The 19,525-nt window shown below is 46.5% G+C and overlaps 1 protein-coding gene across 3 annotated transcripts in view; it reads right to left on the bottom strand.

The window, feature by feature from the left end:
* The window catches only part of TIAM2 (TIAM Rac1 associated GEF 2), a 227,856-nt gene that overhangs the window by 31,716 nt on the left and 176,615 nt on the right, over positions 1 to 19,525 (bottom strand). For all 3 annotated transcript variants that reach the window (XM_082633581.1, XM_082633579.1, XM_082633580.1), the window contains one exon: positions 13,376 to 13,479. In XM_082633581.1, coding sequence (XP_082489707.1) covers positions 13,376 to 13,479 — 104 coding nt within the window. The remainder of the gene's footprint in view (positions 1 to 13,375; positions 13,480 to 19,525) is intronic.

Raw genomic sequence — 19,525 nt, forward strand, 5'->3', positions numbered from 1 at the left:
CAATGCACTGAAGATCCAGGAGGAAGACACCCAACCAGCTCTGGGAGAGAAGAGCAATTCTGTTCAGATATATGTGGTCTTCTCCAGTATCGCTATACTTTCGTGTACCCCCAACATACAGTTTCAAATGTTTTTTTTTAAAGACCAGTATCTACTGGTTATACTGTATTATTTTAATGTTAAGGTTATTATATAGTGACAGATTTTTTTTACAACTTTATTGGAGTATAATTGCTTCACAATGGTGTGTTAGTTTCTGCTTTATAACAAAGTGAATCAGTTATACATATACATCTGTTTCCATATCTCTTCCCTCTTGCATCTCCCTCCCTCCCACCCTCCCTATCCCACCCCTCCAGGCGGTCACAAAGCACCATCTGATCTTCCTGTGCTATGTGGCTGCTTCCCACTAGCTATCTACCTTACATTTGGTAGTGTACATATGTCCATGCCTCTCTCTCGCTTTGTCACAGCTTACCCTTCCCCCTCCCCATATCCTCAAGTCCATTGTCAAGTAGGTCTGTGTCTTTATTCCTATAGTGACAGATTTTAAAACATGAATTTTATCTATTGAAAAACAAGTTGGAGGTGAAAACATTCACATATGGCCTGCACCTAGTACAAAACTACACTCCAAATTATCAAACTAATCACTAGTCAGATGCAAATATCAGATATTAGTACTTGGTAGTCTGGGACTTGAGAACTTTTCTGCAACAGATTTCAAATTTGTTGACAATAACAACTCCGCAAATTTCATTATAGCTCTATGAAATAGATTCTTTAAAGGCCAAAACAACAACAAAGTAACACATGTACATTGCTTAACCACATTTGTAAATTAAGCCAAAGAATCAAAAAGTTGTGTCCGGATTTCTAACATCATACCCGCAATTGAACAAATAGAGTTGCTCTGCCTTTAAGTCAAGTACATGTCTCTGGTATTTAAATGCACCGTTGTTCATCTGGTTTCTCCCTTTCCTCTATAATCAGCACCACATTCTCCTTACTGGTCAGATGGGTGGAGGGGAAAGAATGGACTTCAGCATCCAACAGAGCTGGCTGTGAACGCTGTCCCACACCCGACCGGACCATGAGTTAGATTCTCCCATCTCAGTTCTCTCACACTAAAAGGGGCTCGTGATATCTACTCAATAGGGCTGCTGTGGAGAAAATGGGGTTTTAATGAGATGCTGTATATAAAATTCACAATGCACACTAAGGGCTGAGTATCACATGCTAAGGGCAGCTTGCAAAGTCCTTTCACTTCCATGGAACTGTCATGGCAATATAATCCCATTCTTTTTTAGTGAGTAAGGATATAAGGGCCTCAGAAGGTGAGGTGATTTTCCTAAAGTCCACTAACCAGTGAGAGTGAGCGAGGCTCCGGCACCCAGGGCCACCTCCTGCCTGGTCCAGCAAGTTAAGCAATAAACCTCTACTCTTCAAATTAGTACAGCAGGGGATGAAACCCTTCTAGTGAATCCTCTTATTTTTCTTATGTATCTCACCCTCCTAATGTGAACTGCAAATGTGCGGTTTGGAATAGCCTTGGCTGTGGGGATGATCAGAGTCAACCGAAGGGGCTCAACCCCTAAGGAAGGAGGCACCAAACAGGCAGCATGCTTGCCTCTACCCCGTAACCACTCTCCAGAAGAAACCAAGCCATGGCTGCCCTCACTGGGACAGGCAGATGGGCACATGCTCTGATTTGGGGTAATGCAGGAAGCCATTTCCCCGCCTGAATTTGGTGCAAATTACAAGTTCTTAAAGAACTTCCCTGAGCATTTCGACTTTACCATTTACAATCTCTTGCTGCCACTGAGAAGCAGAACTGTCATGGATGCCCAGCAAACCGAGGTGGCCACCTAGACGGATCGGCACATGGGGCCCCCGCTGCAGCTTCAGGAAGACGGCAGCCCACCCTCCTCCCCATGCCCTCTCGAGGCTGGTACCTTTGGGACAGCTTAACAGTTACACTGATTTCCAGTGAGTGCTGCTCCACGAGGTTTCATGGACCAGGACGCCCCACAGTCACTTATGAACACTGTCACAGGGTTAGGGACAAAGGGTCCAGGCGCTATGATTTGTCTGAAACACACCACACCCACTTCGTGCATAAAAAGGCCTGGATTTTCAGTTCTAATATTCAGCTGAAAATAACGTTTGGAATTTGGTTTCAAAAAAATCGCAGCTTTGGGGAGAAAAAAATCATAACAATATGAAAAAATCAAATTATTTGTTAAAATCCCGACAGCCTTAATTGGGTGTGGGTATTGCCAAGCACAATCTATCTGCCTTCAGTGAGCACAGGTACAGCCTGTGTGGCCCCTGACTTGTGGTTTTAGTTAAATTTTTTTGCTGGATTTCAGCAATGTGATAGTCCAGTCTGTTACATTACTCTGGATTGCTTCTTACTGATGGGGGTCTCAAAAATAATCACCTCATACGGAACAATGCCCACATCATACACATTTATCTGAGACTTTACCGCCAACCCATCTCTAAAATTTAACATTAACTAAATAACAGAAAGGAAGTAATAACATTTAAACTAGGACAACAACCATGTTCAATAAATGGTTTGGCAATTCTGATCAAGCTTCTAGAAAATAACACACCAATAAGTACAAAGTAACCAAAGCCATGCTTCCCTGGGGTGAGGAGAACAGGTGATGACCTAGGGAAGGGGTGCACAGACAGACAGACCCTCAAGTAAAACTGAAATACATCAGAGACAATGTGACCGTGACACAATGTACATTTACAACTTTTCTGCATAACGGAATCACTTTGCTGTACACCTGAAACTAACACAGCATTATAAGTCAACTATACTTCAATAAAAAAACAAACAAAAACATCTTTCTTTTTTTTAAAGCCTCAGACATAGAAGATTGTTTTTAAATCTCACCTGAGGTTACTGGTTGGATAATCAGCCTTTCCATCCTGGAAACTCATCTATAAAAGCACGACATTCAAGATCTCGCGAGGCTACTGACGGGAGAGCAGCGCATGCCCGGCCCCATCCTGATGCCCATCCTGATGCCTGGAACCCCCAGGCCGTGGGGCCGGGCCAGGCTTCTCATCTGACTATCCTTTATCTTGTGACTGTATGAACCCAGAAGGGACTGGATTCTAGAACATTCCACAGCCAGCTCAAAGCAGCTTGAGAGGTGGAAGAGGGCAGGACTCCTCAAGCTATGTGACACTTGTGGCTTCTAAGCAGTCAGAACGAAACCCCCAGCCTGTGCCAGTGCCAGGCTGGGACTTCCTAAGCAGTTGCACATGGAAGAGCTTCCTCATCTGACATCTGTTTTCTGAAAACACAAGAGAACTTAGGTGGCAGCCAAGGATCTGAGAGCGTGAGGGAAGGTGAGCCACGGGGACGAGGGGCGCACTGGAGGCTGAACCAACAAAATAAGAGAGAAGGAGGTGGCGACGAGCAAAAGAAGGAAGAGGAGAAAAGAACTGGGGGCACCTGTGAAAACACACCCCCCATTTTCTCCGGTCTCCCATGTTAGTGACAAATGGATTTTTCTTGGCCATTTAAAAACATTTTTTATTTTGAAATAATATGAGACTTAAGAAGAACTGTAAAGGACACAGAGTTCCTGGATTCTCCTTCCGTCAGTTTCCCCTAATTGTTAACATCTTATATGTCAGATACAGTTTTTGTTGCCCTGTTCTTCATGCTATTGACAAAGCGAGAGAGAGGCATGGACATATATACACTACCAAATGTAAAACAGATAGCTAGTGGGAAGCAGCCGCATAGCACAGGGAGATCAGCTCGGTGCTTTGTGACCGCCTGGAGGGGTGGGATGGGGAGGGTGGGAGGGAGGGAGATGCAAGAGGGAAGGGATATGGGAACATATGTATATGTATAACTGATTCACTTTGTTATAAAGCAGAAACTAATACACCATTGTGAAGCAATTATACTCCAGTAAAGATGTTAAAAAAAAAAAAAAAAGAACAGCAGGAGATTGATTTACAAAACTAATAATCCCTTCTTTACTCTCAGCAGTTGGAAGCCTGGATCTGGGTGAAAACACTACCGCCTGCTTGTGTGAAGGGCTCCCAGGCAGAGTCCCCCGTCTCCCCCCACCTCCCCTCCGCCAGCCGCCCAGCCCCAAGGAGGGTGGCACAGAAATCCACTCCAAGGGGAGAGCACGGGGGAAATTGCCAAATGACTCGGAACAATTTCCCAGCCTTTTTTTTTTTCTTTTTAAAAGTGAAAGCGGCTACCCCGTGGGGCTGGGACATTATCAAAAGGTGAGAATCTGCTGTGAGTAATGAAAATCACAAAAAAGCACTCACACTCAAATACACCTTCACTGACCCAGCACAATCAGAGGGTTCATTCGACTACCATCTCGACGTACACAGAACATTTAAAGGACTATCTCAGAGCTCTCAACAACGGCTAGCAGCTGAGAGCACCTTTGTGAAGGAGATTTTAGTAAAGGAATGAACAAGCAGTGTGACGCTACCCCCATTCTTGGCAGATACTACAGATAAGATGGATGAAGATTCCCGGTGCCCAAGCAGTGGCCAGCCAGAGTTAGACTGTAACCATGGCTGTAGATCCCTCCAAAGAAAGGGAAGGAGCGGGTAACAGCTAAGACCCAGCTCACCTGCCGATGTGGAAGCGGCCGGGGTGATGCTCTCAGAAGAGAAACGCAGGGGCTGCCTGATCACCCCCCAGACTGAGCATGCAGACCACCCCTCCTGGTCCTCAGACAGCGGCTCACTTTACAAAAATGAGTTTTCCACAATTTTGCTTTGGAATCAGAATTTAAATGCGTGTCCCCCCCCCCAAAATCACTTTTTTTCACCAATTACAGAAAATAAAACTTTTGAAATGCTCTGACAGCACACAGTGTTACGGTTGGCGTTAACAATCCAGGGATGTCTGCCCGCCACCAGCAATATGGCCTCCTTGTCTCAGCTCAGCAGCGTTTTGCCATCTAGGGAGGGGTTGTTATGTATCTGATGGTCCTCCATCTCCTAGCACATTAAAAGAATCAAGCACTGATAGCCAACCCCACCCAACCAATTAGACTTGAAGATGAAAACAAAGCTCAAATGTCACTGGACTACACAAACGCAGTGCTTTTCTTATTGTGGGTACTTGATAATTGATTCTGTCATGTCCATAATATTAAGTCAAGACAGAAGCTAGATGATTCAGATGTTCACTCCAAGTCAGAATTCTGAACCCAGAGTTCATCGATTCCTAAGGGGGGGAATCCACGGATAAACATCATAAGACCGATGAGCTGCTCCCTTGGAATCGCGGGTGACTTTTTACATATGCATCTGAGCAATTTTCTGAGCGGCCACAGACGCTCGGAGCCAGGACGGGCCGCCACGACGGACAGACCCAGCCCCCAGCTGCACAGACACAGATGTGTGATGACTTATCCAAGGACAAAGAGACTTCCTTGTGAGACCTGGGGCAAAATCCCATGTGTCCTTCCTCTGAGGCCACCTGCCGTCCAGGAGGCTTCCTCTGAGCATACACAAGAGCCTGCAAACGGCGTTTACTGAGGTTAGGGTTTGGCCTGAGAAACTCAGACTCCCTGCTTTCTTCTCCTCCAAAAAAGCAGAGCTATACTCAAGTCTCTATAACTCTCTACGTCCAATCCAGGAGGCCCAGAAAGAAAGATAGAGACATAGAAGGCTGAACGCCGAAGAGGATGAGGATGGGGGACAAACGGAGGCCATGACCTCTCCCCCACGACCGTATCCAAGAGCACGCGGCCCACTCCTCAGCCAGCACAGAGCACAGGGAGCTTGCGGCCCAGCCCCCTCCTTGATGAGTCCAGGCGCCGGCACCGAAGGCGAGGTCTCAAGGAGCAGGCCGAGGCCCCTGTCCAGCCCCGAGGTGCGGGTGGCTGGCACCTTGCAAAGGACCAGCACATCCCTCTGCGGTCGCATCCCAGAGAGGACAGGAGCGAAACCACAGCCCCCGCTGTTCCAAAGGGGAGGAAGAGGAGGGAGGGGCCCGCATCAGAAGTAAGTGTGGCGGGTCGGTCATCGGGTTAAGACCCGGCCTGGCCCTGCAGCATCTCTGTGGTCAGGGTCTACCCTGGGTGGCCTTGGCTCTGGGCCCCACTTGGCCTCAGCGCCCCGCGGTGTAAGGAGGGGACTGTGCTCACTGCGTCAGCAAGAGGAGCCAGAGCGCGTCCGTCCAGCTGCCGGGCCCCGACGGCACAGCCGCCCGTGGTGACTCCAGCTGCTGCCGCTGGCGGGGGGCGGGGGGGCCCTCTTCTCCTCCACTGTGTGACTCTGCAGATGCCTCGCCATGACAACTTTTTATTTTGCCCAGAAAAACAGGATGGAAAGGGAGAGCCTGGAGGAGAGCGAGAAAGCAGGGGACGGAGGCTGGGGACGCAGAGGGCTGGGGACAACGGATGACAGAGTGAAGGAAGAGGCCAGAGGGACACGCAGCCAGCGAGCTCACAAGAAAGCCCCCGCCACCGGGGCACAAAGGGAAGGCGGCTGAGTGAGCCCTCGGATGCTGGGGTACCCACCTCACAGGTGGAGCCGGGGAGCAGGGGCCGTGGCGGCCCCACCCCAGGCCTCCCCGAGCCGAGACCTGCGCCGTCGGGCTCCCCGCACCCTACTGCCTGCGCACGGGCACATCCCACGTGAGCGCAGGGCCCGGGCCCCCTGGGCAAGCCAGCCCCGTGTCGGAGCTCTAGGAGCCCCTAAGGCAGAGGCTCAGGCCTTTGGGCCCTCGTCAGGCATCACCCAGCTGGGGGCAGCTTCTGGGTCTCCGGCCCCAGGTGGCCCACAGCTCTCAGCCAGCAGTGACAGCCCCCTTCCATCGGCCGGTGTGCCCTGTCCAGGGACACACCGGGCCTAACACACACCCCTTTAGGACCACAGCCACGTCGATGGGGGTAGGGGCTGTGAGAGGAAGTGGAGAGAGAGGCCAGCACCGGTGAGATTTCTTCCCCCTGCCACCATGTCCCCTCCTCCACTGGGCACGCCCTCCTGTCCCAGGCTGTGGCCAGGAAGCCACCCACTCGGCGTCTTCCCGCTGCAGGGCGTGAGGCACCCCACACCTCCGCTCGCGACGGGCCCGCCCACTCCCGGCGCTGAGATGTGGTTTTCTTTCTTCCTTTCCTTCCCTCATCTGACACTGTGAGTGGCGTCGAAGCCTGTGGGTCAGAGTGTATAAATGATCCTTGGCCACCAAGAGGACAGTGATGTCCCCTCCTGCCACTCCAGCAAAGACCTGGCATCTCCCCGGCACATCAGCCCTAACGATCAAGGACGGACCAAGAAGAACAGGGGGCTGACACCCTGAAGCTAGGAAAATGGGAAATTTTTTTAAAATCCAGCAAACTACAAAGAGACCAAATGGCCTTTCAGACGCCAATGAAAATGAATCCCAGTCATTTCAAACAAGTTCACCAACGTGCCCCCAAGTCCCTGCCGAAAGGAAGCAGGGTGCTAGAAATGGAGAACAGTGCACTGGAGAGCTAATGGGGACTCAGCTCTGCTCTGATCCCTCCCAGCCTGTGTCCTTCTGTGCCCTTGGTGACTCTCTGCCCTGAAGTGACGCCTCTCTTCCAAAAGGCGAAGTGTCTGCAAGACCTCCTAAGCATCTCTCATTCACAGCTCACTCCTGCTACGGATAAAGGCAAACCTAACATACACTGCTTTTATTCAGTCCTTTGAACAGCCCTTTAGAAAAGGTCATCAATTCACAACAGTCTACCTAAGAAAAATAAGCTAAAAGATGGGCAGGCTTTGTCTCCATGCAGATGACAAAGAGCTAAGAGGACTCCATGGCCAAGGCCCTCGGTCTCCAATTCTTTTTTATCTCAGGGGACAGCTCGGCAGGATTTGACCACAGACACTAACTTCAAGAAGACCGGGCAGGCAGCCTTGTGGCTAAGTCATGCATTAGGTGAGCAGAGTGGGAAAGCATTCAAAACGTGCAAATGTATGAGCCGCGTCGGGAAGCGGGGTTGCTACTCATCTGATAATCTCTCATGTCTGGGCTTCTAGTCATCCACGATCCTCTCCACTACACAGGCTTGGAGCTATTGTTATTTTTACTTACAGATGAGGACACAGAGGCTTAGAAAGACCGGGTACCTCACCCCAGGGCATGCAGTGGTAAAGCCTGGTGGCCCAGGATACAGATTCAGGTTTCCAACTACTGAGATCAAGAGTTCTTTCTATTATACCACTACCTCCAAGAAAAGGCTACCCGGAATTGAATCACTGTGAAAGATTATCGTCTCACTACTGGGGAACATCAGGCCCCAAATCATTTTTCAGGGACAATGGGTTTGCTGTCAGGATGCAACCTCTCCGTTCGTTCCTATAGGAATTATGTCAGATAGCATGCATTTAGAAATAGGTAGGTTTAGTTTTTGAAAAAGGATCATGCTTATATTAATCTATTCAACAGCAGCCATGTAGAAAGACTACTATTTACAAATAAATTCTATTTTCGCTGGACTTTTTAACAAAAGCATCTTACAACCAAGAGATGCTGAAATAATGCAGGACACTCAAAGAAAGGTAAGAAAGATACATAGTTAAAAATGCTGAAAAATAAATCACACGATCCACGAATCTTTTTCTTTTCCTGTAGCTTCTTAGAGATGCAAGCTCCTAAAAGCAATTCATGCAGAAAACTCAAAAGGTTAAGCTAAGTGGGTGAGCAGGCATTAAATATTAAACGCAAGTTATGTTCATGCTGGGTACCAAAACCTAAGCATCAGTGCATGTCCCTTTTTTCTACCTTGAAAAAATAAACAGGACAAAATATATTCTAAACGTGATTAAACTGCAAAGAGCACAACACACAGTTGCCAAGGCTGTATGTCTCCAGGTCCTCAGTGCTCTCCGTTCTATCAACACGACGCCTACAAACTGCAAAAATAATCACTGCCAAAGCTACCTTAGGTGATTACATAAAATTTTTCTAAAAAGCTGAAAAAAAATATTTAAACAGGAATAACTAAAGTAAAACACTGCTTACCTTACAGAAAACGGGTTTCACTCTTGTGGATTTTCTTTTACAGCATTACACCCAACACAAGTATGTACAACATTCCAAGAAAATTTGACAAAGCATAAAATTGTTTACTGTCTTCAAATTATCTTTCTCTCTTTTCAAACATATTTTACAGAGTAAATCTTTGAAATTTCCCTAAGACTTTCTGATATCTTTCTATTGCAAAAGGACAAACTATTTCAGAGATCCATTTAGAGACCTATGCATCTTTGGAATGAGAAAGGAAAAGTTGACAGTGCCACCAAACAACTAGTATCCAAAAGAAATTCTCTTAATCCTGAGCTGTAAAGAGCGCTTGAAGATTACTGCCAGGATCCCTTCCGGAAAGAAAGGCTTATCTTGTCTGCAGAACAGTCTTTAGACATTTTAGAGCAAAATCAACTTTCAAGACACAGAAAAGAAAACCATGCAAGCATGCCTACATTTGGATCAGAATGCACATCCCTGAGAATCAAAGCCCTTGTTTACTTACATGCTGTACATAGAAAGGAAAAGTTCAAAGAACCCTGCACCCTCTGGGAGAAATGATTCCATCTAAGTCGGCTGCTGAGAAATGAGTAAGACACACGTTCTCTCTCACTCTCACCCCAGGCAGTGAAAAAAATCCCAAACTGTTCTTTCAAGTCACATTCACAAGGGCTTCCTAGCGCCACCAAGCTCTTCCTCCAAGGCAGCCTGGGGGTTGGGGAAGGCTCACCCCCTTGCTCTGGATTTCCACCCCATGCCCTGACCCCGCCTGCTCTGGGAAGGTGCCAGGTTAGGGCACACAGGGGGACGGCAGTACCACGAAGGGCCACATCTTCAGAGCCAGCTCAGAGGGTGGCAAACAAAGCAAGCGGCACTTCTGAGGGGACCGCTTTACACACCTCGAGTTCCCAGAACAAACCAGAAGCTCCTTCAACACCCTCACCTCCAAAGGAACTGTTTATTCCTTTCAGACTCCAAACTATTACAGTAGTGTGAGCTGATTGCTAACAATACTGAAAAAAAAATTCCCCACACCGGAGAGGTTGACAGGGGCACACAAAGAGCTGTGACAGTAATAGGCACCCTTGAGGAGAAAGAAGGCAATCAATTATGAACCATTTGCAGAAATTGCGGGGCTGTCAAAAGCCCTACTTACAGCTGTGCTTCATCAAGCCGGGCTGCACTTGATTTTCAAGGGAAATTATTCCTGATTCTCGAGTGTAGAATATTGTTAGTAAAAATACCCCAAACAGCCCAGGTTCAACCAGGGTCTTATCTGAAAAGAAGTTAATGACCCCTGAGAAGGCTGACGGGCCAGCATGAGAAGCCCAGGAACCAGAGGCAGGTCTCCCCTCTGGGGAGTGACCACCTCCTGTGGGCACCATGGGACAGCGCCAGGGCCATCCCGAAAGACCCAAGACCAGCACCTGCTGGACAGGCATCCTAAAACTCCCAAATCACCGTTTGGAAAATAGGAAAGCATTGCTTTTAGATATAACCTGCTGTTTCTAGGAGGCTAAACATAATAACAGAAGAGAAATTTTATTTTTTAATTCTTCAGTTCAAAACTTCCTTTTCACTACTATCCATCACAGTGATCACTTTTGATGATCACAGATTCTTTTTTCCCCAAGGAACAAAGAATATGTAAACCGAGTAGCTGCTAGGCATTTGCTAGGATTTTTTAAAAATATACTGAAATCCATTATTATAGATAGATATCTTCAAATTTGAAAAAGGTGAGCTGATAACTACTCTAGACTTGAGAGGAATCTGACAGCAAATGCTTAACATGCTAATATTCTTTAATATTTTTTTCTTCTGTGTTCCTTGATATCTTTTGCTTTCTCCTTTAATCATCTTAGCAATGAAAGTTAGAGCTCAGAGAGCTCCAATTTCAAGCTGAACTGCAGCTTTCACTCCTCTTCTAAATTTCTAACTGATGCTCCAATGTTCATCTTATAAACCTTTGTTTAGTTATGATAGGCATTAAGTAATAGAAATGGAAATAGCCTCAACATGGTAACTTTCTACAGATTTATTTGATTGAATCTTCACATAAAATAAAACTTGGAAAAGAATTTAATTTCCTCCTTAAGAATTTTAATGGGGAACTCAAACATTGTAACAGAGAGGAAACCATTATCGCTAATGGCGTTAATGATCTCCCCAAAGCTGCCACCTGCCCCAGTGTCTCACAGCCACACTGACCTTAAACAGAGAGCCTAGCTTCTTGAGTGTTGCCTTAGCATTTGCCTTTTTTAAAAAAGTCAAGACAAAGCAATCCAAACACATCTATTTGATGCTCTAGGATCCACTGCTTCCAAAAAAAATGATGAATTTGAGCTACAATATTGGGTTCCCACAAGTAAATAACCCACCAGAGACAGAACACAGCAGAAAGACTAAAAATGCTGATGACTGTAGTTTAGTAAAAGAAATTGCTTCCTGGGGGCATAACCAGGCCAGTGAAAGTAGCTGAGTATTTGGTTTGTATGAGGAATTGAGAAGAAAGAAAAGGGAGATTTTGGAGGAGGTGGATAGTGAGTGGGGGGAGGAATTCAGGGGGTAAGAAAGGGAAACAGAGAAGAGAGGTGAGGCCAGGTGCCAGTGGCCATTTGAACCTGCTCTGAAGCTGGCAGGCTCTATCTCACCCGATCCACCCATCCCACACTGATCACCACCAGTCACCTGGGGCTGGGCCAATGGCCAGTCACCCAAGGACCGGCTCCTAGGAGTATTAGTTTAAACCCAACTGGGGTGTGATCCTGCTAAATTTTTTTAAATACCCATCATAGTTTACATTTCCTCCATTCTTGTTTTGTATTTAAGACAAAAGGAAGAAATATAAAACAGAGTTATAATCTCAAAGTCAGTTAAAACTGGACTGTGTACTTACAAAGATCATGTCAGACAGACAATTTCTGAAAGGAGAGCTAACTAAGAACAGTTAAAAATGTAGGAAAGGGGGGCTCCCTGGTGGCGCAGTGGTTGAGAATCTGCCTGCTAATGCAGGGGACACGGGTTCGAGCTCTGGTCTGGGAGGATCCCACATGCTGCAGAGCAACTACGCCCGTGAGCCACAACTACTGAGCCTGCGCGTCTGGAGCCTGTGCTCCGCAACAAGAGAGACCGGGATAGTGAGAGGCCCGCGCACCGCGATGAAGAGTGGCCCCCGCTTGCCACAACGAGAGAAAGCCCTCGCACAGAAACGAAGACCCAACACAGCAAAAATAGATAAATTAATTCATCAAAAACAAATGTAGGAAAGGAATGGAATGTGACAAGGGTTGGTGAGGATGTGGAGAAACTGGAACCCTCGTACACTGCTAGTGGGAATGTACAACGGCGCAGCGCTGTGTGCGAGCCAGTTGGGCTGTTCCTCAAAAAAGCTAAACACAGACTTACCACATGACCCAGCAACTCCACTCTGAGTGGCATACCCAAAAGAAGTGAAAACAAGGTTTTAAACAGATATTTGTATGCCAATGTCACTGCAGTGTTACTCACAACAGCCAAGCAGTGGAAACAACCCACGTGTCCGTCAATAGATGAACAGATAAACAAAATATAGTGTGTGTGTATGTGTGTGTATATATATATATACACACACACAATGGAATATCATTCAGCCATAAAAGGAGTAAAGTTTTGATACATGCTACCACACGGATGAACCTTGAAAACATTATGCAGAAACAAAAGGACAAATATTATACGATCACACTCACATGAGGTAACCAGAATAGGCAAATGAGACAGAAAGTATAACAGAGGTTTCCAGGGGACTAGGGGGTGGGATGAATGGGTGGTTATTGTCTAATGGGTACTGAGCTTCTATTTGGCAGGATGAAACATTCTGGAAATGGACAGAGGTAATGGTTTGTACCATACTGTGAATGTTAATGCCATGAAGTGTACACTTAAAAGTGGTGAAAATGGCAAACTTTATGTTTTATATATTTTATAACAAAATGACAACATTCCAAAAATAATTTATCTTCAGCCAAAAATACATGTAGTAAATGAATACAATAGTAATTTTATGTGACCCTCAGAACACCTGAGCTTAGATTTTCCTTGTCAAACCATCCTAGTATATGAATGGCCACGTTTGCAGTACTCTGGTGGCATGCCGGAAGTCAGGCAGGAGGCTGGGCCAGGGTCAAGGATTCCTACTAGTACTTCACTTCAAATAAAGAAGGAAACTATTTTCTTTAAAGAAAAAAAAACGTTTGAATTGACTGTTGTACCTAGGGATAGGAGAGCGCCATCTTTTTCTCCCCACCTCAGGTGCAGGTGGGAACCAACACTTGCCTGCCAGGCCCTTGTTTGAGAGCTGGGGCAGCATCTTACCCTGAACGTCTGCTCCTTCTTCTCCCTGTGGGAAACCTGGTCCAGCGTGCCATCAGTCTGACTCCTCTTCAGGCCAGTTGTGACGTCAGGGACATTGCTGAAATCTGCATGGAAAGTGACAAAAACATAGGTGAGTTTGGCCATCTGCAAAGAATAGTAGTGACGGACTTAGAGGCTCAGATAGAGAAAGAGAGGGAAGAAAAAAATTAACTAACACCCTGGAAGGCAGGACATCGCTGTCCTTAGTGATACTGCCGTTACCATATGCATAGCTGGTCTTCTAAAACAGATCTGGGCTCTGGCTAATTGAAGAAGCATTGCATCTGCCTGTTTTGCATCTGTTTTGCCTGTTTAGCATCTGCCTGTTTTGGTCAAAGGAGGCCAATGACCAATCAAAACACTGACTTCAATGCCTGGCGACTCTTGTCACTGCTGTGCAAACTTCACTAAGTACACTATTATGTAGTGTTGGTACTTTCCCTCCTTTATTTCTGGCTAAGTGAGGGCAAAATCACCAGGGAGATCTGAGAAAACCCATGATGCAACACCACAGATTCTTATTAGAGTCCACAAATTGCTCATTTGCGAGCATAATTCTTCTTTTTCTGGCATCGACCACAATTGCATCCTAAATTGAAAGTCCCAAGAGGAACAGTAAACCTTTGTTAACTTCCAGAGTAAGGGTTAAGAAACAATATAAAAGGTGGGTAGAGCACGTGGCTTTCCAACCTACACTTACACACACACGCCATCCTCAACAGCTCTTTCCAGTGGTTCTCAAATGAACGAATTCAAGAAAGACGGAAAGACCAGCCTCTGTCAAAATATTACACAGATTTTCATTCTAATGTTTGTATTTGGTAGACTATCCTCTCCACTAGGTGAAACCAGATGGTTTCTGATCTCGGTCAGCTACAAAAAGAAGTCATCAATCTCATACCTGTCTGAGACGATCTAGGCAGAAAAGGCATGGATAGACATTGGCAAACCATCCAGCATGATGCAGGCAAGGACAGTGGTCTCCAGGAGACCTTTAGAAGCTATGGGAGCCCTAGGAGGTTGATGGAACTCATGGACAGAAATGCTGGTCCGTGATCCAGGCTGATATCACCAATCACTACACAAGAGGAGACCTAAAGAAAATGTTGTAATGGTCTACAGAATTCTGGAGCTCCAATTCCTTCTTCCTTTTACTTCTTCTAACACCCTAGCCCTGCCCAGAAAAGGACCATGCCACCTATTTCACATAAGGAGATACAGACGAGGGCGGTAGGAAGGCTTTTATGTCTTAGGTGACTGGGTAGATGTGAAGAGTGCGGGCTGGGAGTGGAAGTCACAAGCTCAGCTTTGGCAAAGCTGATGTTGAGAGGCATGTGGGCCATCCAGTGCAACACACCCAGGAGTCCAGTAGTGCAAGAAAGGTCTGCACAGGGATGTGGCTTTGGAGCCATCATCATACACTTGGCAGTGAAGCCACAGGGATGGATGGTGCCTCCAGGGAGAATGTGCAGAATGGGACAAGAAGACGCCCAGGGAGAGAACCCTGGAACTGCTAAGGCACAGTGTGCAGGACAGGAGGTACCTGTCTCTTTAGAGAGAAGCAACAGCCAGAGAAGCACAAGGAAATCAAGAAAGAGCAATGCCACAGACGCCACGCAATGTAAAAATACATTACCTAGGCAACAGAGTCAAATCTGCATTATTGCTGCCTTTACCTTATAAATAAAAAGCTCCAATATTTCCAGAGAGTTGTGTTAAGTACAGGAAATACAACACACAATCAATGCATTTATTCGTGATGATGATCTCTACAGCGCCTGCTCTGTGTCAGGTATGTACTACGTTCTGGGGATACAAAGATGAAAGCGACCTCAAGTCCCCTGAAGATCTCAGAGACGGCACGGCCACAAGGAGCCTTGGAGCCCGGAGGCGCCAGATGGATATGCTGGAGAAAATAACATGGCTGATGTCAAAAGCGGAAGCGAATTCTGAGTCATCTCTTCAATATATTCACACAACTTTGCAACTTCCTTAAACGCTGAAAATTCCCAGAACCACCTTTTACCTCTTACAAAGGCAAAGTGTTTTCCTGCTAGCAGAACATGCCATGCCCTTCCTCTCAAAATCCTGCTCACCCCAGGACCAAAGGCGTTACTATGAATCGGTGAGGCTCTGCAGCCACCTTTGCAGCCCCTTAACTTCAGGGAGGCCCCTGGTGTTGCGTGGGTCCTCTCTGAGGCAGGGCTTGGACAGGAAGAATCACAGGACCCGTCTCCCACAGAGGCTGGCCCCGGGGGCCTCTGAGAAAGCAGGTCTGCAAGATAGGACGTCTCGAGCTGTTCCACCACCCAAATTTCAAGAAGTTGACTGGCAGCTGGGCATCAACAGAGCCTCGGGGGTGACTGATTCCCCTTCCAACCCCACCAGCAGGGCGCCCGTGCTGTCCTGGAGATGGCAAAACACGAGGAAGCCTAGCTTGACAGCGTCCACAGCTGTGGACCTGGGTCCAGGAGCCTCAGGTTTCAACTGGACCTGCATCCCTGTCTGTAAAAAGCAGTGTGCCCTTCACGTTCTTTCTAGAGGAGAAATGAGAACAAAGTAGGTTCTGGAAGAACAGCAGACTGGCTGAAAAAAAAAGTGTAGGCCTGTAAAATTCGAATCCTTATTTACAAAGCTCTTTTAAACAGGCAGCGCGCTGACATCCTGTCCTGGGCGCCAAATGCCTAGGCATAGCCCCACTTACGCTCCGCCCACATCCTGAGCGCCAGCTGCTAGGGTGAGTAAATATATCCTTCCCCTCTCAGCCAAAAACTGGCTTCCCACCTTGGGAGAGCCTTCGTGTGGCCCTGTTCACTAGACACATGTTGGGGCACTGGATCCCTACCAGGGAACACGGGGCATGTGTCACCGGGGCCGTAACGCCGCCCACCCTGGGCTCAGCTGCTGCAGGACAGACGGTCAGACGCGGGCTCCAGACGAGTCTTTAGCCAATGTGATTGTAAACAATGAAAAATAACAAAATTACAAATCCAAGTCAAGACATCTATTTATAAGTGGCAAATACACTCTTTTGTCTTTCTCCTCTTATGCCTTGTGGAAATTAACAATTTGGGGTGAGGACTAGCAATTTGAAACATGTAGCATCTAATTCTGCTGACATGAGCATCTACTCAGCAGGTGAGTGAGCAGAGTTGCAACGTTCCACGTCACAGGCTCTGTTCCTCCATGTGGACCCCTCGGTCCATTTATTTATCCCCTGGTCAGTGGGGACTAAGCACCGCACACCCACAGAGTACCAGGTCCTGTGTCAGACGCCGTACATGAGACCAGCCCCAGACATCTTTCTCCTTTAAAACAAACATTTTTGGAGAGTGACGGCACACCGGGCGGGCTGTCCCGGAAGGTGACTGCCCCCCTCTCGCCTGCACACCCTACAGTTCCCCACAGACAACAAGGGAAACACGGGGCTTCAGGTGAGACACGCCCTAGTCACAGCGTCTTCCTATTCTGAGCATCAGTACAGACCCCACAGGTATCACAGTCGGCCAAGTAACTGGCAACCCCAAACCCTTTACAATTAAAGGTCAAAACATGTGTTCAAGTAACATCCTGGGTATCAACTTAAAAATGGAAACGTTAGGATAAATGCTAAAGTTAAGGTCGCTTCGCCCATACAGCTCACAACGTGAATTCAAAGTTTGCATTTACTTCACTTCCAAATCCAGTTTAGCACAGTTAATATGCGGGAGTGTGGGCTTTGCCACTTATCTCCCCCAGGCCTGTAAGAAGCAGCAGGCTATCTGGGTGCTAAGTCTGATGTGTGCAAAGGGGACTTTCAGGAAACAGGTGTCACTGGGGGTCGGGAAGAGGGTTTGGTGGCGTCCCTGCCAATCTCCCACCTGCTGCTTACTCTTCAGGAGCCTCACTGCTCAGCAGGCAGCTAGGATGTTGGGCTTGTCTGGCTGATGCCATCCCATCACCCCGTCTTGCTGGTTGCTTCCTCCTTACTCAACCAGGCGGCAAGGGCAGAGGCAACAAGTCCTTCCCAGGCCCCGACACCCACCCAGGTGGCCGCCAGCAGCGCCCAGAGACACCAGGCAGCTTCTAGCTGTAGGAGGGCGGGCAAGGTGCTCTTCCCGGGCGGCAGACAGACAGCTGGTTCCCAGAAAGGCGAGAAAGTCTGAACATGCCTCTGTTCTCAAGAACAGCAACTGTAAGAGGAATTGAGTTAAAATCTCGAGATGATATCAATCCCGAGGCCAAAAACAAGAAACTAACATGAGAGGAGAGTGTTTGTTTCCGCCTTTTTAATACAGTAAGACTTTTTTTGAGAAATAAAGGATGGTAGTCACAGCATCAGGAAAACCTCTGCTTCAAGTTGTGGGTTGAGGACTCATTTGAAGGAGACTGAAAGGACAGGCAATGAGACCAGGAATTATTTTGAAACTCCACTTTTTGTGCTTCAAAGCATATTGTACCCTGATTCTCAATACTATAAGCTCCAAAGCCCCCCTTTTGATAATATATACTTTTACTATCCTGAACTAAAATTCTTTCTTGACGTAATCTACCTCCACACATAATTTCACAAAAAAATAATATATGCCTTAATAGTAACACAAGGAGAAGAATAAATGGAAAGTAACAATTTTTAAAAAATATGTATTTCAGTATGTAAATGCTAGGGTACAACCACTCTAGAAACCATGACGAAGCTGTGCAAAGCCTGCCCCACAGAGAATCACGGGGAATGTCTCAGCTTCATCACAGACCCAGGCCGGGGTGTCTCGGTGGAAATTTAAATGCTTACGGGGTGCTGCCATCACACCTATGGGGTGACATGATTTTCCAAACGGGCAAAGACATTTGACAAAGTTCTGAACAAAACAAAGGTCAAACTCTCATTGATTTATTGGGTTGATGCACTCCTACAAAATTCAAAGTACCCTACAGCGGAGGGGAAAAAATAACTTGTGTTCACTTGTAAAATGGAGCTGGTTCTTGGCTCAAGTAATTACACCATGGTTTTCACTTACATGAATGTCCAGGAGAACAGTTCTGCAGTGTGAGGGACTGACTTAAACATGCAGGACAGCCAGCACCACAGCCCCAAACACTAAGTGCCACCTTCCCCCAATTCATGATGAAAACCAAAAACAGACCCATCAACTTCCAAAATGTCACTGGTGGGCAGTACCTCGGCTGCTGAGAACTGTCTCTGCCCCTCTCCACAGCCAGGACTTCAACTTCACCTCTGGGAGGGTCAGTGACATCAGAGGACACCGAATGCACCAAAAAGCACACCACCCAGAGCAGGTGCAAAGGGAATATTAGCGCCCTCACTTCCTGAAAAAAGGAAATACACTCACCAGAGCAATTTAAAAGACAGCATTTCAATAAATAATGTAGCATATTTAACTGGGACTCTCATCTTGGGATCAAAAATGTTTTATTTGATTAATCATCAGCCCTTAGACCCCCCCCGAGGTAAAAACTACAGAACGATAATCTTCTATGAAGACGACTGAAAAAAAAATCTAAAAAATAATATCAAAGAAGTTACAAGTAAATAATAAATGATTTAAGTTTTCAACCACATAATGCCCTGTGGCATCAAAGCTGTACATCCTTGACACTTAACAGTTTTATATCTGCAGTCATCCCTCAGTATCTGAGGGGGACTGGTTCTAGGACCCGCAGGGAAACCAAATCTGAGGACGCTCAAGTCCTTTATAGCACAGAATAGTATTTTCCATCCACTGTTGATTAACTCCGAGGATGCAGAACCTGCACATACAGAGGGCCAGCTGTACTTATATTCACAGTTTGATCTACAGCCATACCACCCAGAATGTGCCCGATCTCATCACATACACAGTTTGTGTGAATTATGTTCTTAATCTACTTGATTTATTCAATTTCTCTATTCAATTTCTCAGAATCTCTACTATGTAATTCCATAAATGAACAGCTTGTAAAGAATCAATGAATTTTACATCTGAAAAGAATCTTAGAAAGTATCCAATTCAGTTCCTTCATCTGATGTATCTTGTGTTACTTAAAAAAGTGTGAGTGTAATTTTAAGAAAAGGTAAAGATTTTGGTCAATCAAGGCTGCCAGTAGAAGGATACAACATTTTGTAAATACAAA

The sequence above is a fragment of the Mesoplodon mirus genome (genome assembly GCF_964341445.2).
Source record: "Mesoplodon mirus genome assembly, chromosome: 10".
NCBI classification, from domain to species: domain Eukaryota; kingdom Metazoa; phylum Chordata; class Mammalia; order Artiodactyla; family Ziphiidae; genus Mesoplodon; species Mesoplodon mirus.